This window comes from Cheilinus undulatus, linkage group 13, assembly GCF_018320785.1.
Source record: "Cheilinus undulatus linkage group 13, ASM1832078v1, whole genome shotgun sequence".
NCBI classification, from domain to species: domain Eukaryota; kingdom Metazoa; phylum Chordata; class Actinopteri; order Labriformes; family Labridae; genus Cheilinus; species Cheilinus undulatus.
The window spans coordinates 744,795-771,115 of record NC_054877.1 but is presented as its reverse complement, the minus strand read 5'-3'; the positions used below and the strand labels follow the sequence as shown (position 1 = coordinate 771,115).

At 41.1% G+C, this 26,321-nt stretch overlaps 1 protein-coding gene across 1 annotated transcript in view; it reads right to left on the bottom strand.

The window, feature by feature from the left end:
- The window catches only part of LOC121520456 (disks large-associated protein 1-like), a 192,657-nt gene that overhangs the window by 91,407 nt on the left and 74,929 nt on the right, over nt 1-26,321 (bottom strand). The window contains exon 3 of the mRNA XM_041803916.1: nt 11,358-12,870. Coding sequence (XP_041659850.1) covers nt 11,358-12,761 — 1,404 coding nt within the window. The 5' untranslated portion in view covers nt 12,762-12,870. The remainder of the gene's footprint in view (nt 1-11,357; nt 12,871-26,321) is intronic.

Sequence of the window (26,321 nt, the reverse complement as noted above, 5' to 3'; positions counted from 1 at the left end):
TGTTGGGACTCTCTTAGTGAGATCAGACCAAATGTGACAGAATGTTGGGACTCTCTTTGTGAGATCAAACTGAATGTGACAGCAAGATAGGACTCTCATCATGCCATGATCTAAAGAAATTCAAGAACAAATGAGAATCCAGAGAACCACGGTCAGAGTCATTATCCACAAATAGAGAAAACTGGGAACAGTGGTTTACCTTCCCAGGAGTTGGCCCAACAAAATGACTCCAAGAGGGCAACCATGACTCATCCAGGAGGTCACAAAAGAACCCAGCACCACATCCGAAGACCTGCAGGCCTCGTTGGCCTCAGTTAAGATCAGAGGTCATGGACTGGACAACAATGGCATCATGGGAGAGTTCCATGGCCAAAACCACTGCTGACAAAAAAGAACGCAGGCTCTTCTCGGATTTGCCAAGAAACATCCTGATGATCCTCAAGACATAGAAATATTCTCCAAGGGTGGAACAACCAGTTATTAGCTTCAGGGGACAATTACTTTTTCATACAGAGACAGATAAAAAATTCCATCATCATTTAGAAACTGCATTTTGTATTTACTTGGGCTGTCTTTGTGAGATATAAACATTGGTTTGTGATCCCAAACATTTAAGTGTGAATAATATGCAAAAACTCAGGAATCAGAAAGGGGCAGATATTTTTCACAGCACTGTACCTGACTCAGTGATTAAGTAAACCCTGTTCTGTAGTGAAACCCTAGTCCAGTCCAGTTCTCTGAGATCTGGGCTGACAAGATGCCCACCGTTGATTGTGACAACCCACCCGTATTTTGACAGATCTTCTCTGTTAAAAAGCATAATTCTCCTTTTTAATAGACCGTCCAGAATATATATCATTAATACCACTGTCTAAGTGTGTAGGAGCCCTGTTCAGACATGACTGGAGTCTCATTATCATGTTGATGCAGGCTTATTCACAGTGGCCTTAAAGATGGATGAAGGCTGTCTTTAAGGCCTTCATGGAAATCATGTGAGTTAGCTGGTTATAGACCATTTTGCTGCAGAGCTACAAAAACTATCTGAGGAACTGGATCTGAGCAAAGTATTAAATCTTTCTCTTTAATCTAAACCCCTTTCAGTCCCCTCTGAGTCTGTTTTCAACATTGGTAAGATCAGTTTAAAGTAGGTCAGAATGTGAAGTTCAGCTCAGACGTGTTCTCTGTTAGTGAGGAAGCTTCGCTCTGTTTAGCAGCTGTTTCATTAAAGAAGCCTTTTACCACCAATCACCCCTTAAACTACAGAATTAAAATGGTTTTACAAATGTGAACAGTGAAATAACAGCCACAATGTTCCATAAAATACATGGCATAAGATGCACTTTAATGCATATGCTTTAACCTACAACGCCAATCCCAAAAAAGCTGGGTCGCTGTGTAAAATGTAAATAAAAACAGAAGTCAGTGATTGTCAAATCCCATAAACCCATATTTGATTCACAGTAGAACAGAAACAACAGATCAGATGTTAAACTGAGACATTTTACAATTTCATGAGAAACGTTTGCTCATTTTGAATTTTGATGGCAACAAAAAATCTCAAAAAAGAAGGGACGGGGCAACAAAAGGCTGGAAAAGTAAGTGGTATTAATGAAAAACAGGTGGCGAAGCTTTTAACAACCAACTAGGTTAATCGTCAACAGGTCAGTCACATGACTGGATATTAAAGGAGCATTTTAGAGAGGCAGAGTCACTCAGAAGAAAAGATGGACAGAGGTTCTCCAATCTGTGAAAAACTGAGTTAAAAAATTGTGCAAAAATTTCAGAAAAAATATTCCTCAAGACTTTGAATCTCCCTCCATCTACAGTCCAGAATATCATCAAGATTCAGAGAATCTGGAGAAACCTCTGAGAGCAAGGGACAAGGCTGAAGGGGCCCTCAAGGGCCACTGCATTGAAAACAGGCATGATTCTGTACTGAAATCACTGCTCATTTAAAATGGACTGATGCTGAAGGGAAAACTGTTCTGCGGTCAGAGGAAACCACAGGCGCCGTGTCCTGTGGACTAAAGAGGAGAGGGAGCATCCAGCTTGTTCTCCTGGCTCAGTTCTAAAGCCTGCATCTCTGAGGGTATGGGGTTGCATTAGTGCAACATATGCTCCCATCCAGACAACGTCTCTTTCAGGGAAGACCTTAAGTATTTCAGCAGGACAATGCGAGAAGAGTCCGGGTCCTGAGCTGGTCTGCCTGCAGTCCAGACCTTTCACCAACAGAAAACATTTGGAGCATCAATCCAGCAAAGAAGACCCAGGACTTGTTGAGCAGCTAGAATCCTATATCAGACAGGAATGGGACAACATTCCTCTCCCAAAACTCCATCAACTGGTCTCTTTACTTCCCAGACATTTACAGACTGTTGTTAAAAGACAAAGCGATGCTGCACAATGGTAAACATGGCCCTGTCCCTACTTTTTTGAGATGTGTTGCTGCCATAAAATTCAAAATGAGCTCATATTTTTATGACATGTTAAAATGTCTCAGTTTAACGTCTGATCTGTTGTTTGTGTTCTATTGTGAATCAAATATGGGTTTATGAGATCTGGCAATCATTGACTTCTGTTTTCATTTACATTTTACACAGTGACCCAGCTTTTTTGGAATTATGGTTGTAAAACAAACCACGCCCCAGCCTGGAAAAAGCAGACAAAAACCTCTCCAACGCTTGATCCAAGCACTAGGCAGGAGAACTCTAGAGAGTTTCCTCGCCTCAGATATGTCAGTAGAACGTCCAAGTCTAACCCAGCTGCCTGTCTCAATAACCGACAGCAGACTCCATGTAGAAACTAACACGTTATTATCTGCTGGCCCATAGGCATGTTAGTGGATACATTCATGGAGATTATCCATGGCTGACAGGAGCTGCTGCTGGTGATGGTTGTCATTTCAGATTGAGAGTTCTGTTTGACAACAGCTGCTCATGTAGACTCAGCACATGACAAACCATGGCATCCAGATCAGGGACATTTCTCTGCCAGGGCTGATGAAGGAATCAAAACACAGGATGAAGGATTATGGGACTTTTTATGGAGAATGGAGTTCTGCCTGTTCGAGCTGTACTCTGCTGTGATTGGCTCTAACAAAAGAGGTTAACGGAGGACAGTCATGAGTCCATGCCTCATGATCTAAATTTCTTCACCTCTTAAGGCGAGGATGGAATGTTTTATAGTCATACCTAAAGGCAGGGATGGAATGTTTCATAAACTTCACCTCTTAAGGCAAGAATGAAATGTTTTAAAGTCATCAACCCTAAAGGCAAAGATGGAATGTTTCGTAGACTTCACCTCTTCAGGCAGGGATGGAATGTTCTATAGTCATCATCCTTAAAGGCAAGGATAGAATGTTTCATAGACTTCAAAGGCAAACATCATCTTTAAATGCAAGGATGGAATGTTTCATAGACTTAATCTCTAAAGGCAATGATGGAATGTTTTATAGTCATCATCTCTACAGGCAAGAATGGAATGTTTTATAGTCATCATTACTACAGGCAAGGACAGAATGTCTCATAGAATTCAGAGGGGAACATCATCTTCAAATGCAAGGATGGATTTTTTTTCATAGATTTTACCTCTTAAGGCAAGGATGGAATGTTTTAAAGACATCCTCCTTAAAGGCAAGAATGGAATGTTTCATAGACATCATCCTTAAAGGCAAGGATGGAATTCTTTATAGACTTCAAAGGGTGACATCACCTCTTAAGGCAAGGATGGAATGGTTCTAAGGCTTCAAAGGATTACGTTATCCTCAAAGACAAGGATGGAGTGTTTTATAGAAATCAAAGGATGACATCTTTACATGCTAGGCTGGATTGTTTTCGAGACATTACCTCTGAAGGCAAGGGTGGAATGTTTCATATGTGCCAAAGGATGACATGATCTTTGAGGGCAAGGGTGGAATGTTTAAACAACTTCAAAAGATGACATCATCGTTAAAGGCAGAGGATTGAATGTCAGTGAAGCTGGGGATGTTGGGGTCTTTTTCCCTCCATTTCTGCCTAATAGCTGGTTGTTTGTAGATGGATGGTGAAGGGCCCTTATATTGATCATTGCCTGGGTCTTACCCATTACTCAAACATCCACAGTAGCTGCTGTTATACAGGTTTTAGCGTTCAGGTCTACCTAGAGCCTTTATGATTCCAAATGGATGTTCTTCACTTCCCACCCCTCAGCTGCCGGGGTCATACCAAGGTAAAGAAGTCATGCCTCAGTCCTCAATGGCCTTATGGATGAGTCAAAGCAGAGTGGAGTCATGGGAAAACTAATACCATTATATTTACTACTGTGTTTGAGTATTTAATGTGTTTGTGAACCGACAGACCCATTATGATGGCATTAATTGATTTATGAGTTTAATTTTACTGCATATTGACAGGCTGATCTCGTCCCGTTGTTGTTGATGTAAGTGAATGGCGGCTGAAAGCTTGGTGGCTGGTGTAGTGAGACCGTTCTCTCCTCAGCTCTGCTCAACATCAAACATCAAACAACAGCACAGAAAAGAAGAACGGAGCGGGCTAAAACCAGAGAGGAAAGGCAAGATAACTGGTAGAAAGTGAGGAAGGGAAGCAGTACTAAATCAAAAATGAGGTCGGTCTCCATGAGGTCATGTCAGTGCCTAGCATTCAGAGAGTAAGGCTGCTACTGGCTCTGCACTTACTTCTCTCTTCAACTCAAAAGGAGGAAAGAGGAGGAAGAGGAGAAGGAAGAGGGAGGCTCTCCACACCAAGAGACGGAGTAAAGGAGGTGGAGGTGGGTTGGTGGGTGGCAGGGACGGGGTCGGGTTGGGTTGGGTTGGGTGGGTAAGAAGCCTGGGGGTGAGGTGGGTGAGTGGAGGAGAGGCAGGACGGAGGGAGTGGAGGAGAGAGGGAGGGGAGGTTCTCTGGAGATTAGTGTAGAGTTCTGGTGGTGGAAGGGATCAATGTTCCTGCTCAGGCTGTGGACAGGCTACAACCACTACAACATGACCTGACCATCAGAGCTTATTAGAAGGTCCCCTCTGGTGATCAAAAAAGGGGTACGCTATCTTATCGCTGGTAAAATGAAGAAAAATTTTACCATTAGAAACCATTAAAACACTCCAGAGATTAATAAACTTTGACTAACTTTCACTACCCCTCAGTCTGACAGACTATTACTTAGTTTCATTATCCCTCAGTCTGACAGACTATGACTTAGTTTCATTATCCCTCAGCCTGACAGACTATGACTTAGTTTCATTATCCTTCAGCCTGACAGACTATGAATTAGTTTCATTATCCCTCAGTCTGACAGACTATGACTTAGTTTCATTATCCCTCAGTCTGACAGACTATGACTTAGTTTCATTATCCCTCAGTCTGACAGACTATGACTTAGTTTCATTATCCCTCAGCCTGACAGACTATGACTTAGTTTCATTATCCTTCAGCCTGACAGACTATGAATTAGTTTCATTATCCCTCAGTCTGACAGACTATGACTTAGTTTCATTATCCCTCAGTCTGACAGACTATGACTTAGTTTCATTATCCCTCAGTCTGACAGACTATGACTTAGTTTCATTATCCTTCAGCCTGACAGACTATGACTTAGTTTCATTATCCCTCAGTCTGACAGACTATGACTTAGTTTCATTATCCCTCAGCCTGACAGACTATGACTTAGTTTCATTATCCCTCAGTCTGACAGACTATGACTTAGTTTCATTATCCCTCAGCCTGACAGACTATGACTTAGTTTCATTATCCCTCAGTCTGACAGACTATGAATTAGTTTCATTATCCCTCAGCCTGACAGACTATGAATTAGTTTCATTATCCCTCAGCCTGACAGACTATGAATTAGTTTCATTATCCCTCAGCCTGACAGACTGTGACTTAGTTTCATTATCCTTCAGCCTGACAGACTATGACTTAGTTTCATTATCCCTCAGCCTGACAGACTATGACTTAGTTTCATTATCCCTCAGCCTGACAGACTATGACTTAGTTTCATTATCCCTCAGCCTGACAGACTGTAACTTAGTTTCATTATCCCTCAGCCTGACAGACTATGACTTAGTTTCATTATCCTTCAGCCTGACAGACTATGACTTAGTTTCATTATCCTTCAGCCTGACAGACTGTGACTTAGTTTCATTATCCCTCAGCCTGACAGACTATGACTTAGTTTCATTATCCTTCAGCCTGACAGACTATGACTTAGTTTCATTATCCCTCAGCCTGACAGACTATGACTTAGTTTCATTATCCCTCAATCTGACAGACTGTGACTTAGATGTCCTACTCCAGGATCTTCCTCATGACTGTGATATATTTGTGACAAATGGTTGTTTTCTTAAGACTTTATTTATTTATTTATTTTATATATCTTTTTATATCCTACTTTTTTCTAGTAGTCAGGAAAAGCATTCAGAATTTAGGGATCAAAGCCAGAACACTAATTTCTTAGATTTAAGTTAAAATTAAAATTTTTCCCCCCAGAATTAAAAAAAGTCAGTCTTAATTGTTTCCAGTGCTCTCAAACTCCTCTGTACAGTCTGCCCTTTCATCACCACAGTGTAAGAATTAAAGCAGTGGTTCTCAACTGGTGGCTTGGGACCTAAAACCTTTCAGTGGATTGTGGATGTGTTCCTGGGGAAAAGCCCCATACAGTCTGTGGAACTCTTTCAACACTGTCTGATCCTTTCTCTTTGTCCGTCACATATACTCCAGGTCCAAACTCTACTACTGGTCACTGTTTGTCGTTTAGGAACTAAAGGTGGGTTCGTTTAAGAAGTACTGACTGAAAGGACCATAAAAAGGTTGAAGTTTCATAAATGGGACAAACCAGAGAGATACATTAAAGTGTCTACTGTTAAGGACTAGTGATCCTTTCTAACCTAAACACAGCTTCATTAAACTGATTTAAAAGACCAGTATGGCACTAAATGTTCTCAGTACATTTGAGTAATATCAATGCAACAATAAGACAATCTTTTACTTTTAAAAATGAGAATAACTGTAGGATTTTCTCTTTCTCTGGCTTTAATACAGTTCTTACTGGTAGCTTTTCTCCTCTTTTTTTTACGGTGCATTGACTGTCTTTGACTTTCAAATGGTTTATTGATGAATAGATCAACCTCATGCCATGTGTCGACTTCTCATATGATGATTGATGATTTTTTAAAATAATTACAGCCATTTAAAAATCTAAAATAGTGCCTCTCAATGCCTCCACTGCCTGCCAGGACTGTGATATTACTGAACATCATTGGAGCAGTGAGCTGGTTTCCTTCAATGATGCCCGTTAGAAGAGGTCTCTTTTAAAGCATCATGTTGGCAGCTCTAGTTTGCCCCCAGCCTTAGTCAGTCACATCTGCTTATACTTTCATTCAGCTAAATCTGCTGTTACCAGTCCTACCAAACACTGGACTCATGAAGAGTTTCAGAGAGCCAGAACCTCCTGACCAAAACACAGAGGTCTAGCATGGATGATGGATGATTTTAAAACTCATTCAAACATAGATGGCGGGTGTGTTCTGCTTTTAGTGGATAATAACTTTATAAAACGGCACAAGCTAGTCTGAGATCTTCCTCGTGTTTACAACCTAAAAAGGTCTGGTGTGTAGGCTTAGACCGTAGTAACACAGAACCACTAAAGCTCTTTCTAGGTCTTTGTCTGCCTCAGTGATCCATCACTCTTTACTCTCTAGTTCTTCAGCATCAGTAATCAAAGCTTCGGTCTAATATTGAACCCGCTGCTGCTTCTAAACTTTGGAAAGGCCGGCCTGAAGTGTCAGAGTCATTTAAGGTCGACAGATTTTTAAGATCAAATGAGAAATCCAAAATCACGAAACGAGCTGTTTCACAGCTGGAGCAGCCTTCAGAGGATCTGAGAATATCCAGACTCCTTCATCCAGTCTGATCTTTATGGAAATCTATGATTATTATTCACACAAACACTTTTTCTTTTAACTTTTAAAAGTTTAGGCCATAATTTAAAGTATTTTATTGATCTCTCATTATGACTATTTTATCTGTGTATTTAAAATTCTACAATGACTTCATATTTTTAATAAATCTTTTATCATTTTTTATTACATTTTATGACTTTTAATGTTTCTGTTTTTAACTTTATTCATAAATGCCTTTTAATTTGTCTTTTCCTGTACTTGTCTGTCTTTATAGTCATTTTATTCAGTTCACTGGTGTGCGTTAGTCTCTACATCCTTTCATCATTCTGTTTTCTCCCTGTTCACTCTCTTGTGAATCACGTTGAAAAGCAGCTGAATTTGTCTGAAAGGTGATGTATAAATAAAGTTTGATTGACCGTTTTTGTTAAAAAATAGTGAAACAAACATTAATCCTCCTGTTGTCTTCATTTTTACTATGCACCTTTTGTCCTTCCGGGTCAAATTGACCCGATCTTGTTTGACTGCTTATAGAGCATGAGGTATAAAATGGTGACCAAATTTTTTTGTTTAATCTTTTCAGTAAACTTGTTTCCAACACATTGATATATATATATATATATTACACTTATTTTTGTTATTTATGGTATGATAGACCTCATTTATATGAAATTATACCTCATTTTTTAGTTAAATTAAAGCAGAAATTTTGAATTATTTTAACAATGGTTATGATCTGAGGTACAAAATTTGATGGAATATCAGGGATTGGTGTATAGTAAAGTTAAGTCAGAATATTGTTTTGAAACTATTTAAAATTTTTTAATGGCAGCAAATATTCCCACCTGTTGTCCTCCCGGGTCATATCAATCCATCTAGTTTGACTGTTTATAAAGCGTGTAAGTGACCCCATCATTCTGTGTTACATATTTTCAGCCAACTTCGTCTAACTCAATACCAAATATTTTAAACTTCTTCTTTTTATAATGCTTGATTTATAAATGATAAACCTAGTTGATATGAAATTATGACGTGTTTCTGAATAGAATAAGCAGACATTAACTATTTTGGATAATCACTTATTAGTTCATGTCGAAGTCCAACCAGGGAAAGGCATATTTTGTTTATTGTTATCTAGTCCCCAATTGGAGAAAGGAATAGTCCGTTTGTTATGGTGTCCTAAAGTGGAGAAAGAAATATTCATTTGTTATCTTGTCCCTGATTGCAGAAAGAAATATTCATTTGTTATCTTGTCCCTGATTGCAGAAAGAAATATTCATTTGTTATCTTGTTCCCAGTTGCAGAAAGGAATATTCATTTGTTATCTTGTCCCTGATTGCAGAAAGAAATATTCATTTGTTATCTTGTTCCCAGTTGCAGAAAGAAATTGTCTGTTTATCTTGTCTCTAGTTGGAGAAAGGAATATTTTGATGTTATCTTGTCGCCAATTCGAGAAAGGAATATTCTGTTTATCTTGTCCCTCTGTTGGGGGAGTAATATTTTATATGTTATCTTCTGGCATATTTTGTTTATTACTATCTTGTGGCATATTTTATTTATTGTTATCTTATGGTATATTTTATTTATTGTTATCTTATGGTATATTTTATTTATTGTTATCTTATGGTATGTTTTGTTTATTATTATCTTGTGGTATATTTTGTTTATTAATATCTTGTGGTATATTTTGTTTATTATTATCTTGTGGTATATTTTGTTTATTACTATCTTGTGGCATATTTTATTTATTGTTATCTTATGGTATATTTTATTTATTGTTATCTTATGGTATGTTTTGTTTATTAATATCTTGTCCCCAGTTAGGGTAAGAGCAACAAAGATGTGAAATGAACATCTTTACAAATGTGTATCTTTTGTGTTTTCTTGAATCCTAAGGCATATCTGTGAGTTGGGACACCCGTTGAGTTGTGTTCAAGTGCGTGTGTGTGAGGGTGTGTGTGTGTTCATATGTGTGTGTAGCCTTATACATGTCAATCAGAAGTTGTGATGAAATCAGGTTTATAAATCTGTGGTTTTGTTTGGTTGGTTTGGTGAATCAATGTGTAGGTGTGTGTGTAGGTGTGTATGTAGGTGTGTGTGTGTAGGTGTGTGTGGGGGGGTACAGCCCCATACAAGCCAAATAGGAGTTGTGATGAAATCAGTTTTACAAATCTGGAGTTTTGAGTTTTGTTTGTGTCAGTTGGTGAGTGTGTGGGTGTGGGTGTGTGTGTGTGTGTGTGTGTGTGTTTGTGTGGTGATGGTGGTGGTGGGGGGTGCGTTTATGTGTGTGTGTCTGTTTGAGGTCATTTTGTGTGTGTATGTGTATTTGTATGTGTGTATTTGTGCTGGAAAGTGTAATAGTGTAAAAAGTTTGTTTTTTACTAAATTTGTGTTCTGATAGAAAAAAAAGAAGATACAAGGATCAAAGAACAGAACACTGGTGCTGTAACATTCTTTTATCTCTATATGTATGATCTACTACCGGTGTAAAAAGAACAGAATGTTACATCACTCGTGATCTGTCTGTGTCTTTGTCAACTGTGCTGCTCGGCCAGGACACTTCTGTAAATGAGATTCTTAATCTCAATGAGGTTTTAAATAAATCTAAGTAAATAAATCCATGCTTTGATACTTCCATGTTCAATAAGATGAAAAATGAACCTTTTTTATTTATGCTAGGATATAAAAAATGAAAAACACAAAATAACAAACAGAAATCAAAAAACAAAACAGAGATAAAAAAGAGACTGTAAAACTAAAGAGAGAAATTTAAGGCAAAAAGACAATCAAAGAACAATGAAGATAATCAAAAAGACAAAGATCAAAATTGAAAAACAAAAATACAATTAAAAAACAAAAATACAATAAAAAACAACAAAGACAATCACAAAAGAAAAGACAATCGAAAAACGACAAAGACAATTGAAAAACAAAAAGACAATTAAAAAAACAAAAAAGACAAAAAAAAATGGACAATCGAAAAACAGAAAGCAGAAAAAAAAGACAGTCAAAAAACAAAAATACAATCAGAAAAAAATAGACAATTGAAAAACAAAGAGATAATCGAAAAACAACAAAAACAGTTGGAAAACAAAAACAAGCCAACCCCTAAATAAAAAACAAAACGGTCTATTTTTCGTTTTTTGATTCCCAGTCTGATACGAACGTCCTGAAAGTGCCCATGTCTCCATGTTTTGCTCGCTCGTATTTAAAGAGTGGTTGAAACAGCTTGTCTCTAGTTTTTGGATTTCTCATTTCAAATCTAACACCCGTGTTTCTAAACTGGCCATGACGCCGTAGATCGGCTGGCCGTCAGCGGAGTTTGGTAGGACTGAAAAGCTCTGCGGCTTGGACTCAGCTGACTCAGCAGGAACATTGGTGAGGAGGGTAAGTCGTGGAGAAGAGGGAGGCGACAGAGGGGAGGAGGGTGAGTCGGCTGGTTGTTGGATGGGGGTCAGGGAGAATGATTTACCTGTAAGAAATGGCATGAGCGCTCCTGCTGCTGACTGGCCTTAGATTTGACTAGAGCTCTATCTAGGTTTAGGTTACCGGCTCCTGCGCTGTCTCGAAGCTGGCTGTGGCTGCTGTTGTTGGTGTAGACCTCTCGGGCCCTGCTCACCGTTAGGCTCGATGACCAGGCCCCTTTCTTCACAACGGGCCCGTCCACAACCCCCATTGGTAGCAAGGGGCCACTTCCTCCAGCCATAGCGCCACCGCTGTTATTGCTGCTGACACTAACGGGCACACACGCTGACGGCGCCGAATACTTGACGTCGTTGTTGCTCCGGGACACTTTGAGTGGAGGATGGTGGTGCGTGTGGGCGTGGTGAGCGTGGGCATGCGTGTGCTCGTTGAGCGTGGCATAGGGGTCCATCATGAAGTACTGCTGGGACTGCGAGGTGGACAGCACGGGGACGGGGGTCTGGGGGAATTTGTCAGGGTTGTTGCCGGGGTAGCGGCCCATGGTCATGGCGATGGGCGAGGGGGAAATGGAGGGTGAAGGAGAGGGCGGAGGTTGGTGGTGATGAGGGTGGTAGAGACACAGCTCCCGGTCCAGCTGGTCATCGGAGCTCCAGTAGCCAGAGCCCGGAGCGGACGCAGAGCCGTGGAGCTGGTGGTGGTGGTGGTGGTGGCTTCGATGTTTGGGCTCTGCTGATCGACAGCGCTCACGGCTCTTGCTGCGCTTCCGGTGGCGCACTCCTGGAGGAGTTTCACCCTCTGGGCTGGCCCTTGAACCACCACCACCACCTGCTCCACCACCACCACCACCATTAACGCTCCCATTAGTGGGCCCCCTGGAGGACTGGTGTGGCCCCTCCAGTGAGTGGGACTTGGTGAAGAGTTTCTGGACTGAGTGGACCAGGTGGCGGATTCTCCCTGGACTGTCATTGTTGTTGTTTGGCCCCGGCCCCCCGCTCTGGGCCATCACACCTCGTTTGTACTGCAGAGTGTGGTAGCCATCTCTGGAGAAGGACGGCTGACGCTCAAACGGGTCTGCAAAGTTAGCGGGGACCCGGGTGGGCGTTTTACCTCCATAGCCTCCTCCACCTCCTCCTCCTCCTCCACCTCCTCCTCCTACATATGGTACCATGGCCATACACTCATCCTTTACCTCAGGATGGTGGGAGGAGGAGGTGGAGTGGCACCTCCGTGGGAAGGTTCCGTAGGGGACGATGCTGTTGCTGTCGGAGGGGTACGGGCTCCGCTGAGCGTTGTAGTAGGACAGCTCAGTGGGGTGTGGCAGGGGGATGGGCACGTGCATGTCATTCTGACTGATCAGATATGGCTTACGGTCAACGTGGTGACCGAGTGGATCGTATGATGGCTCATAGGAGATCACGTGATGGTGACTCCGACTACTGGACAGGCCCTTCATGACAGGGGGAAGGATGGGTGGGAAGGAAGAGATGGATGATAGTTGGCAGGCAGGCCTGTGACCAGAGGAGGGCTGCAGACGACTGTCCCTGAGACGAGAGCTGCAGACTCTGCAAAACAGAGACAGAGAGACGCTGTTAAGGTGAGCACACATTCCAGAAAGGCCTACCAGCAGTGTCCAGTAAGTGTCCTATAGGCTCCATAGTTGCACCAATTTTATCTTCACTTTATTAATTTCCCACTCAAAGCATGTATAGACATTCACAGTTGAACGTACGCTGATGACACCGCCATATTTGCAACCCCCACTAAGAGTCACCAGTATTCTCACGACAGCACTGACCAGTCAGGACTGATGCTGATTATTATAAACCCTTAGGGATTGTTTTAATAGGTGCTTTTCTTACAGTGACTATGAAAATATCGTTAAATGTTAATATTCTATTCTACTTTCATTGAGCACATTTTTTCAACTACAACTGACCTAATTATTGAAATAAAATATTTATTCATTTTTAAAGATTTAAATCATGTCAGTGCCAGATTTTTGCCATGATGGTACCATGTTTCATCAGCAGCAACATTAACTTTAAGGATTTTTTTCTTTTTTCTTTTTTTTTTTTTTTTTTTGCATGTTTGGCATGTTTTTTTTTTCATATGCTGCATATGGTCAAAAAACGCCACCTGGTGGAGAGTAGTAAAAATGATCAATTCCAAAGAAAAAGCCAAGGTTGACACACAGATAAAATAAAATGCATGCATGATGCTTTAATAGAAGCGAGATCAGGGCTGCACGGCGGCAGGGGGCTTAGCGCTGAAGGTTCCTGGTTCACTTCCCGGTCAGGGCCTTTCTTTATATAGAGTTTGCATGTTCTCCCCACGCATGCTGGGTTCTGTCCTCCCACCACCAAAGACATGCCCTTTAGGTTAACTGGTGACTCTAAATTGACTGTCATGTGAGATTTGATGCAAATCAGAAGTTTCATGTCAGAGTTATGGCAACTTCCTGTGAAACCGGCAATAAAGACATGTCCCAATTGTTTCACTTCCTGTTGCCAGTAGAGGAGCTACACCAAAACGATGAAAGTACCCTTTGCTTGTGTAGAGGGATAGACCTTGATCCTACATGTACAATTTTAAAGGCCACTGGATTCCTGGTATAAGAGTTGAACATACTTCCTGTCAAACTGGCGAGATATTGAAATGCTCGTCATCCTTCAATGAAACATGTCTGTGTTGTGGCCAATTATTGAGGCCTTTCTTTCAGAATCAGAGCTCAACAGGTTAAGCACAATGAGAAGAATGAAAACCACCCATTGTGTCACTTCCTGTTGCCAGTAGAAGGCGCTATGATGAGATGTTTGCATGTGGAGCATGTTCAGTGTGATACCAGTGTCTTGCAAGAAAGAGAAGAAGGTCACAGAATATTGTTTACTGAAGTTATAACAGGTTGAAGTCACCATCAAAAATGGTCAAAAATGTTTTTATTTGAAATAGAGATGAAGCTGGTGGACTTCCTGTTGGGATTTGGGCATGAGTCCAGGAGGCTTTTTTGCAGGTCTGATGGTGACACACATGCAGATCAAAAATCAGAAGCCTTCGCTGAATGGTGTAGGGGGGCTGAATATCTATCAGAGGTTTAAGTGTTCAATAGCCAGGAGGGGGCGCTGTGACAGAGTAATGATAATGATGTGTGAATGGTAAATGGACTTGAGCTTGTATAGCTCTTTTCTAGTCATCAGACTGCTCAAAGCGCTTTTGAGAGACTGTTCTTCATCAGTCATGATACCTGCATGTACTGATCTTCATGCACGTAGCTCTTACCGAGTCCCCTACCTCATGTCTGGGGGCCCTGCGGGGGCACAATCCACCAAAATACTAAAGTTTTCACTGGGGGCATCTTACTGTGAAGTTTGGTGAGTTTCTGAGCATTAAAGCCCCCTAGTTAAAGGTCCTTCTGACAGAAAAATGACGCATACAGATACAAGGGGGTCCTCGTGGATCTAGGTCAGTGCTAGGACCCTAATAAGGCCCTGTACTCAGATAGGACCCTCACTCTGAGGCCCTAAGAAGCACTGTAGAGTACACAGTACACTGTGTTGTACTGGATAGACCAAGCCTGCAGCGCTACAGTAAGATGGCCCCTCACTCTGGGGCCCATGCTCGGGCCCCAACAAGCAGAGGTGAAAGGGTTAAACGGAGAGTGTAGAAGGCTGTGTTTGTCTCGTACTGGGCGTGCTGGATAATCGCGACCAAGCAGGTAGACGCTCCTCCCTCACAGAGATGTGAGTTCACATCCATGAGACTGGGAGAAAAGGGCTCCAGGGATCAGACTGCTCAGCTTCATTACAGATGAACAGCCAATGCAGGGCCACAGCGAGCGTGCACGTGAGCATGCACGCCTGTTCCTGCTGTCCTACTTGGCCAATGACAAAACTGCTTAATAGAAGCCGACAGCTCCGCTGGTAGAGGGACCGCTAACAAGCTAGAGAGACTCACACCGAGCGCTCTCCAGTTCCCACTCTCTCTGAGGACTTCATCAGGATAAATCTCTGCCATTTCACATCCAAACAGTCTGATAAATATAAGCTCATGATCAGAGATGGAGACAAAGTTGTCCATCATCATTGCTAGTTCACATTTATTTAAATCAGTGCTGCAAACAGCATCAGTCTGAGGGATTTAAGCAGTGGTGGTCCCCAGTCTGTTCAGTCATTTTAATACAGCTGGTCCAAAGTGTGGACCACGTCTCCCTGGAAGCCCTGGAGCTACTGTACATGAACAGAGAGGTCATTACAAACAAATGAAAACATTCACCTCCGGTTTGACATTCAAAGTTTTTCATTTTTAATCACAAACTTTGTCTGATGTAGAGAATCAGTGTCACCTGGTGTCACGTTAACCTGCGACATGATAAAAGTGAAAACGTACTCCAGACACAGAACAGTCTCCATGCTGCACATTCAGAGGACGCGCCGTGAGTGGTCTCAGTGGTGCCACGTTCTGAATCACCCTCCAGGATGCCCGTTCATTGAGTATTACCAGCTAAAGAGCCCATAGGGGCCTTTGCATTAGATCATGGGTGTCAAACTCAAGGCCCGGGGGCCAAAGCTGGCCCATGGTGCAGTTGTCCCCGGCCCACCAGATCATATCATGTTCTTATTATAACCAGCCCACCCAGTATGAGGTCTGCAGATTTCCTCCAGTGTAAAAATGTGAACGTAACCTTGATGATTTATAAAATCCCCAATGAGTTAAAAATTATAAATAGTAAAGAGTAAAAGTCAGGAATGTGGGAAAGAAATTTGTTTTAATTTCATATCTTCAATGTTGTATCTCACAATTATGACTCAAATTTATGGTTTTAAATTTTTGTCTTACATTTTGACCTTTTACAATCACAATTTTAAATTTCAAGTAAAAGCTTGATCTTTCAAACTCATGATTTTGAATTTTATCTCATATTTTGACCATTTCATCTCATAGTTTTGACTTTTTCTCTTATATTTAGACCCTCCAGATCAACTCTTTTAAATATTGAGCAATTTTGACTTTCAAAACTCATGATTTTTATCTCATATTTTGATATTTTAAATTCATAGTTTTGACTTTTTTCTCACATCTTGTAATTTTCAACTCCTAACGTTGACTTTTAGATCTTATTTTGACCTTTAAAACTGATGAATAAGAATTGTATCTTATTGTTTTCACCTTTAAAACTCACAATTTTGAATTTTATGCAATATTTGACATTTTAAACTTGTGATTTTGACCCTAATCTCATATTTTCATCATCAAAAGTCATGGTTTCAACTTTTTATCACATATATTTGGCTTCAAAAAACATTATTTTGACTTTAAATGTAATGGTTTTATCTTTTGAACCAATAAGTTTGGCTTTTTCATCTCAGATTTTGAGTCTTTAGACTTATGTTGACTTTTTTAAAATATCAAAATCACTTATCATCAGTGCTACTATGTCTTTACATTCACAGAAACAGTTTTCTGCTCATCATACAGATGACACTTGAACGTACGTTTATAGAAGGAGCCATGACAAAAGGAAGCAGACAAAACCCCAACCCTGAAGATGATACAGAGGAGATAAAAGCAGATGCAAAGACTGACAGCTGATCCTGCTATTCCCACCGCCCCCCTGCTGCAGTTCTCAAAGAGCCATATGTGCCAAGCAGGCTGGGTTAATGCCGTGTGTAGGCGGAAGGAGGAATGAAAATAGGGCTGAGATCAAGTTATTTTGGGCTAAATGGAAGCAGGCAAACAAAAAGCCTTTGAGTCATGCTCTGAGGGAGGATACCAGCGCTGCGGGCAGACAGGATACTCACTGGTGACTGTCCTTAGACAGGAGGATATACCTCAATATCCCAATGATTAATGGATTCATCATGTGACCGTGACCAGGAGAACAGTCCACTGGAAATCACGTCTTTGGTCATTCTCCTTTAAAAAGTTCAGTGTCCAGATTACAGCCAACATGAACCAGATCCACAAAAGTGACGACAGACGCCAGAGCATCTGTTCCTTTTTTGACATGTATGCAAAAAATGGTTTCTATCAGAAATGAGTAAAAACTGTCTGTGACTATGACTGGGAAAAAATGGGTTTAATGTGGCGTAAAAAACAACCTAAAGGAATGGCAAAAATGGCTGGAAGAGCAGCAGAATGGGTTAAAAACTGGGAAGAATGGGTCAAAAGATGAAGAATGCATTGATAATGGTAAAAAATCAGTTTAAAGTAGGAATAAATACTCAGAAAAATAGGTGTATATGCAGCAGAATGGGTTAAAAACTGGGAAGAATGGGTCAAAAGATAAAGAATGCATTGATAATGGTAAAAAAATCAGTTTAAAGTAGGAATATGTGCTCAGAAAAATAGGTGTATATGCAGCAGAATGGGTTAAAAACTGGGAAGAATGGGTCAAAAGATGGAGAATGCATTGATAATGGTAAAAAATCAGTTTAAAGTAGGAATATGTGCTCAGAAAAATAGGTGTATATGCAGCAGAATGGGTTAAAAACAGGCAAAAATGGGTTAAAAAAATGGGTCAAATGTGGTTAAAATGGGTGGAAATCAGCAAAATGGGTTAAAAACTACCAAAAAAACGGTAATAGTGAAAAAATGGGTCAAAATGTGATTAAAATGAGTGGAAAAGAAGCAAAATGGGTTAAACAAAAAGTGGCTAAATTGATTATTTTTGCACGAATGGCTTGAATGGGTTGAATGCTACACAAAAAAAGTTCCAAATAAGTGGCAATAACGTGTTTGAAAACTTGTAGTAACGAGTTAAAGAAGTGAACTTATAAATAATTCCAATATCAGAAGCTGAAGCAGCGCGGCAGCCCCAGACCATCAAACCACCATCATGTCTGACTGTTGGTCTGATGTTCTTCTGATGAAATGCTGGGTTAGTTTGACTCCAGATGGAACAGGACGCACGCCTTCCAGAAAGTTCCTCTTCTGCCCGGTCAGTCCTCAGAATATTTTCCCAGAAGTCTTGGAGATCATCATGATGTTTTGAGTAAAATGTGAGATGAGCCTTTGTGTTCGTTTTGTCAGCAGTGGTTCTGGCCTTGGAACTCTCCCATGATGCCATTGTTGCCCAGTCTCTATCTGATTGCTGAGTCATGACCTCTGACCTTAACTGAATCAGTGAGGGCTGCAAGTCTTTGGATGTGGTTCTGGCTTCTTCTAAGACCTCCTGGATGAGTCGTCCATGTTCTCTTGGACCACGTTGGGAAGGTTCACCACTGTTCCCAGTTTTCTCCAATTGTGAGTAATGGCTCTCACCATGGTTGTCTGGAGTCCCAAAGCCTTATACATGTCTAGTAACCCTCTCAGACAGATAGATGTCAGTGACTTAGTTCATCTGTTCTTCTTCAGATGCTCCATGATGTTTTGGAGATCTTTTAGTCCACTTCACTTTGTCAGACAGGTTCTAGTTAAGGGGTTCTGGATCCAGCAGGTCTGGCAGTAATCAGGTCTGAGTGTGGATAGTCAGACTGAACTCAGCTTTATCAAAAATGTGGTTAATCACAGTGAAGTCATGGTTGAACAAGGGGGGAATGACTTTTTCACACAGGGCCAGGTAGGTTTGGCTTTTTATCCTTAATAAATGAAATCACGATTTAAAACCTGACTTTTGTATTAACTCAGGTTATCTCTGTCTGATATTAACATTAGTTTGGTGATCTGAAACATTTATGTGACAAATATAAAAAAAAATCAGGAATGGGACTAGAGCGTTTCACAGCACTCTACCAAAAATGTTTGTGCACATTTAAAATGTCTATAAAAGCACTGTATGACAACATAATAACATTTGATTTTTAACCTCCATTATTGTATTAAAACAAAAACACAGGTCTCAGGGCAGCAGCTGACATGTAGAGACCATGAGGACGGCGTCTGTGTTGGTAAGGCTGCTGTCGCTCTCTGCTTAGGGGGGGTCGGTGTAAACCAGGTGTTAAAGTTATATAAGAAGTGCTGTAGCTCTGAGGGTTTTTATTTTATATTAATTTAATCAGGATTAAGCAAACAACACTGCCCTGAGGGTGAATCACAGCCAAGATGTACCTGAAAACAGACCTGAGCTTTACATATATCAGCTCCTCTAGTCTGTAACTCTAAACAGAGAGGAAACACAGATGCTGTGCCTCGTTACCGCTCTGTAAAAGGAAAGTAACATTTTTTTAAAAAAAGCTCTTCATCAGAATTATTGGTGTGTTGACTTTTGGAGCTCCTCACCACTTTCACCCACTTTTCCAAAAGTACTGTTTTACAGAAATGAAGGGATAAAGGCCCCAACATCCCAGCTTCACCAACATTTTGTCATCTGCCTTTGATGATATAACTCTCTAAGTCCATAAAACATTCCATACTTGCCTTCAAAGTTGATGTCACCTTCTAAAGTCCATAAAACATTCCATCTTTACCTATAAGGATGATACCATTCTTTAGAGTACATAAAACATTCCATCCTTGCCTGAAAAGACAATACCATCCTGGAAAGTTCATAAAACGTTCCATCCTTGCCTATTAAGATGATACCATCCTCTATAGTCCCTAAAACATTCCATCCTTGCCTATTAAGATGATACCATCCTCTATAGTCCCTAAAACATTCCATCCTTGCCTATTAAGATGATACCATCCTCTGTAGTAGATAAAATATTCAATCCTTGCCTATAAAGATGATATCATCCTCTAAAGTCCATAAAACATTCCATCCTTACCTATAAGGATGATACCATTCTTTAGAGTACATAAAACATTCCATCCTTGCCTATTAAGATGATACCATCCTCTATAGTTCATAAAACATTCCATCCTTGCCTATTAAGATGATACCATCCTCTATGGTAGATAAAATATTAAATCCTTGCCTATAAAGGTGATATCATCCTCTAAAGTCCATAAAACATTCCATCCTTGCCTTAAAAACGAGACGGTTGTAGAAATGCTATAATATTTCTTCTTGAAGGCCAGGGGCCATAGTGGCTGCCTCTAGCTGCAACAAAAACATTCCATCCTTGCCTATAAAGGTAATGCCATCCTCTAAAGTCCCTAAAACATGCCATCCTTTCCTATAAGATGATGCTATCCTCTAAAGTCCCTAAAACATTCCATCCCTGCCTAAAAGGAAGATACCATTCTTCTGAGTACATAAAAAGTTCCATCCTTGCCTATAAGGATGATACCATTCTTTAGAGTGTATAAAACATTCCATCCTTGCCTATGAAGGTAATGTAATCCCCTAAAATCCCTAAAACATTCCATCCTTGCCTATAAGATGAGGCTATCCTCTAAAATCCATAAAACATTCCATCCTTGCATGTTAAGGTGATGCCATCCTCTAAAGCCAATAAAATATTCCATCCTTGCCTCATAATTGAGGTGTAGAAGTGCTATAATATTTCTACTTGAAGGCCAGGGGCTGCTGTGGCGCACTCTAGCAGTGACAGCATGAATGTTTTTTTAGTGATCATGTGACAACCATCAGCTGATCTGTGACAGCATGAATGTTTTTAGGATCATGTGACGACCATCAGCTGATCTGTGACAGCATGAATGTTTTCAGTGATCATGTGACGACCATCAGCTGATCTATGAAAGCATGAATGTTTTTAGTGATCACATGACGACCATCAGCTGATCTGTGACAGCGTGAAGGTTTTTTTAGGATAACATGATGACCATCAGCTGATCTATGACAGCATGAATGTTTTTAGTGATCATGTGACGACCATCAGCTGATCTGTGACAGCATGAAGGTTTTTTATGATAACATGATGACCATCAGCTGATCTGTGACAGCATGAATGTTTTCAGTGATCATGTGACGACCATCAGCTGATCTGTGACAGCATGAATGTTTTCAGTGGTCATGTGATGACCATCAGCTTATCTGTGACAGCATGAATGTTTTTTTATGATCATGTGACGACCATCAGCTGATCTGTGACAGCATGAATGTTTTTTAATGATCATGTGACGACCATCAGCTGATCTCTGACAGCATGAATGTTTTCAGTGATCATGAGACAACCATCAGCTGATCTGTGACAGCATGAATGTTTTTAGTGATCATGTGACAACCATCAGCTGATCTGTGACAGCGTGAAGGTTTTTAATGATCACATGACGACCATCAGCTGAGCTGTGACAGCATGAATGTTTTCAGTGATCACGTGATGACCATCAGCTGATCTGTGACAGCATGAATGTTTTTAGTGATCATGTGACAACCATCAGCTTATCTGTGACAGCATGAAGGTTTTCAGTGATCATGTGACAACCATAAGCTGATCTGTGACAGCATGAATGTTTTCAGTGATCACGTGACGACCATCAGCTGATCTGTGACAAAATACATGTTTTTAGTGATCACATGACGACCATCAGCTGATCTGTGACAGCATGAATGTTTTCAGTGGTCATGTGACGACCATCAGCTGATCTGTGACAGCATGAATGTTTTCAGTGGTCATGTGACAACCATCAGCTGATCTGTGACAGCATGAATGTTTTTAGTGATCACATGACGACCATCAGCTGATCTGTGACAGCATGAATGTTTTCAGTGGTCATGTGATGACCATCAGCTGATCTGTGACAGCATGAATGTTTTTAGGATCATGTGACGACCATCAGCTGATCTGTGACAGCATGAATGCTTTCAGTGGTCATGTGACGACCATCAGCTGATCTGTGACAGCATGAATGTTTTCAGTGGTCATGTGACGACCATCAGCTGATCTGTGACAGCATGAATGTTTTCAGTGGTCATGTGACGACTATCAGCTCAACTATTAGTTTAAAGGTCACTGATGGTTCCTTCCTCTCCAGAGCGTCTTACCTGTTCTTTTCCTCATCCCAGCAGGGGGTGAAAGCAAAGCGGAACCTTGGTAGTGTGAACTCATCCACCTGTAGAGATGCTAAAGACGTCACGCTGTGGTGGTTTAGACGGGGTCAGATCTCTGCACGACTTCTTCTGTGGTGGAAACAGAAACTGTGTCTCGTTACTGCGGTGAAAACATCAGGTGGGTCTGAGCTGAAATCAGACATCAACAGAAACCAGAGGAATCTGGAGTCCTGGGAGTGATTTCTACCAAAGCTGTTAATAAAGACACAAACAGCTGGTATGAATAATCCAGAATGATCTACACTGATCCTGAGGAGCTTATGTTTATCTGCTCTGAAGCTGTTTGAGGCTGAATTAATGTGAAATCAATAAATACATGTTTGGTCTCAGATCTGACGGTTTCAGTCGCTCCCAACGGCGTTCTTTACAGATTTATTTTCTGCTTCTCTTTTATTGTTTGCTCTAGTTTTCCACCTTTAAATGATCAATATGGCAAAAACAACGTTCAGAATTATGTGGAAAAGCATTTTTTTAAGTGAAATACTCACACTAGAGAATGCATGCTCCTCAGTGCTTCACACAGAGGGAGACAATGATGATTGTTTGGATATCACTGCACTCTGGTGGTGCACATACTTTACTTCATTGTTCCATTGAAGGAAAAAGAGCCCCAGATCATGATGGCGCCCCCTCTGGGGGCCACTGGGATCTCCTTGTCGCGCCAGGAACGTTGGAAGCCATCAGGACCATCAAGGTTAAATTTTTCCTCATCAGAGAATAAATTTTTCTTCCAACTTTCAACGTCCCATGTTTGATGCTCCCTTGCAAAGTCCAAACGGGCGATTTTGTGGCGTTGAAGGAGACGAGGACTTTGAAGATGCTTCTTGTTTTTTAAGCCCTTCCCTCACAGATGGTGTTTGATGGTTACTGGGCTGTAGTCTGCACCTGTAACGGCCTTAATTTGGGTTGAGGATCGTCCCGTGTCTGGATGGCCAGCAATTGGGATCCTCCAGCTCAGCACCTGTGAAATTTTTTTGTGTCTACTACTTGACTTTTTTGTTCCATAACCCTCGAGACTTTTAAGAAATTCAAAATGACTGTCTTACGGCATCCAACCTCAGCAGCGATGGTGCGTTGCTAAAGGCCTTTCTTATGCAGCTCAACAATCCGACCACATTCAAAGACAGAAAGCTTTTCTGCCTTTGATCACAGGTGTCTGAGATTGATTTCAGTGATCCAAAGAGCCCTGAGACACAACACCATCCATGAGTTTAACTGAAAAACAAAAGTTTGAATGTTTTTGACACTAAAATCCAATTTGCATAATAATTTGGAACGCGGTGTAGAAAGCTCAAGTCCATTTACATTTAGTCTCTGATGATCCAGCGGTTATGTTGTCGTGTACAGAGGAGGATTCTGCTCACATGGGAGTGAATGACTGTGTTTACATGGACTGGAGCATCTTGGTGATGTTCTCACTCATGGCAGAGGAAAGAAACACTAAAATAACAATCACCTGTTCACATCTGGGTGTGAACTCTTAGGTCTGATCTTCTAACGGGTGATGGCGTCCACCATGGCTCAGAGCAAAGCACATGTCCTTGCAATAGCCGTGCTGTAAAGACCTTTGCACACCGCACACATTGTTTTCCCCTAAACTGTTTCTTTGCACACTGACTCTGAAACTACTGCCTGTCGTTATTGTTCTCTGAAACAAGTTCAAATTTTTCTCATCAGTTCAAGTCACTAAATGGACCTTACACATATTTGCAGGTCAAAAACCACGTAGGAGAGTGGGGTCTTAGTGATATGTTGTTCGCCATGATACTCGCCATTTCCAGGGGTTCTTCTAGGACAGGGGTCATCAAGTACATATGCACAAGGGCCAGATTTAGTCTCAACAGAGACTCTAGGGGCCCGACTTTCAAATAAACAAAAAGTAAATAAACATTTTGGTCTAATTAATATATTACTGTAGTAGAATTTGTATTTTCTTTCAAAATGCAGGAAATTTTTAGGCATTACCAGTGAGATCTATCTCTATCTATAAAGCAGCAGGCCAGGGAGACCGGCCTGACCATAGAACCGGCTGGGCCCCTGAGAATCCCTGGCTGTGTTTGAAACCGCATATTTACCTACTACTCATACTAACTATTTGAGTATGCAGTGTGTCTACACTGGCAGTATGCGATTTTTGAGTATGCGAGAAGTTCCCGGATGCATACTGCATTCGCCAGAAATGTTGAGTATGCATCATGAGCTTACTACGCATACCCAAATTACCCAAGATGCAACGCGACGTGACCGATCGTCACTTCCTTGCCGCGAACAGGACAGGAAAAAAAAAAAATTATTTCCTTTTTTTTTAGATATAATTTTCCCTCCAATTTTTATGCTAGGAGGCATGTTATATTAGCGATTTCTCATTGGATTTACATTGATTAAAAAATAAAATACATATAAGTAACTTACATCTGATAACAAGCCCAAGTCGATAGCGACCATGATGTACCGAAGACAGCGGGCCAATCTTCGTCTCATAGCCGACAAGACTCTCCGCCGATAAAGCATCATGACTGGTCAAATTCCGTTAACGGGACGAGATCAGTCCAAACGGCGGTGTCAAGCAAGATATATTGCGGGTATGTTCGCTTCTTTGTTTTTCAAAGTAAAAGCACTGATTTATCATTATGGGGTCTATGTATGAGAAAGGGAAAGGGGTGTTTTATTTTGTGAAAATAACCGGAAGTGCGTTGCTCACTACGGCTAGCTTAAATTTCACCGAATTCGTCTGAACAAAATTTTAAACGATTGGTATTTGGACAAACAAACGACACACTCGGGATCTAAATGGCCACTTTCTTGCCTGATTTTTTAAAAAATCACGATAAAGTGATATATTTAAAGAGTTTAGAGCTAAAGTGACATCAGCTTCAGCCTGTCGATTTCGGCTCGGGTAGGAGCGCAATGCATTGTGGTTTATCATGTTGTATGCTGTAGTGTAAACGCTTTGCATACTGTCTGATCGATTGAGTATGGAGTATGGATAGTATAAGTATGGAAGTATGTAGTAGGTAGTATGCGGTTTCGAACACACTCCCAGAGAATGGATCCTCCCGATTTGTGATTTAGCACCAGTACGACTCATTTAAACACCTTTTAAAACCCTTTCACTACTTCAGTTGGCCATTTTTTCAAAATTTTTTGCCACTCTCTACCCAGTTTGATCGTTTTTGCCGCTTTTGAATTAAACTTTTGCCCATTTTAACCCCCCTTTCACTACTTTGCTAGGCTATTTCTGCCACTTTTTACCCATTTTTAATACTTTTTACCATCTTTAACCCAATTTTTGCCATTCTTTAACCCTTTTTAAACCACTTCGGGGGGCCGGACAGGAAGCCTTGGGGGCCTGATATGGCCCTCAAGGCCACCAGTTGATCATCAGTGTTCTAGGATTATCTTCTCAAGGGGCTTTTCTCTGCTTTACCGTAAAGTAGGAAGAGCCCCCAAAGAAGAAAAGTTATCAGGATCATGTGCAAAACCCAAAGGACTCAGTCATGGATGTGTGTCAAACTTCGATGTGCCAAAATGGTACAAAAACCTTTTCTCAAGCAGGGGTCATTCCTGCAAAAAATGAGCATCTGTGCCACAAGCCCAGTGTGCACCAAACCCTGACACAAGCGAAGGTGTGAGCATGCTCAGTACTGCTTGCAGCCCTAGTTAACACTGAGATTTGCCCATGTAGATTTCAACCATCCCTTATCATGGATAAAAGCCAAAAGTATGGAGTCATTATTGTTGCAAAACTCAAGAGCTCATTTTACTGTTTTGAGGTCATGACCTAATGTCTCAGGTCATTTTCCCATCTGGTAGTCCAGGGGACTCGGTCTGTTTCTTGCGCTTTCCTTTGGTTTGGTTCACATTCATACTGCTCTTGGTCAAACGGACCAAACCGTCTGAACATCTATCCCCTTCCGCCGGTCTTTTCTTCCACATCAACGATGATAAAACACCAAATTTACTCTGTCTTGGGATTGGGGCATTACCAGCAGACAGTGAGGCGGTGAGCTGTCCAGCATGTCGTTCTTTACATGAGACAAATAAATCAGCACCGTCTATGACGTGTTGCTATGGCTACACAGACGCCAAGCGGGGTACCAACATGTATTTGAATGTATTAAA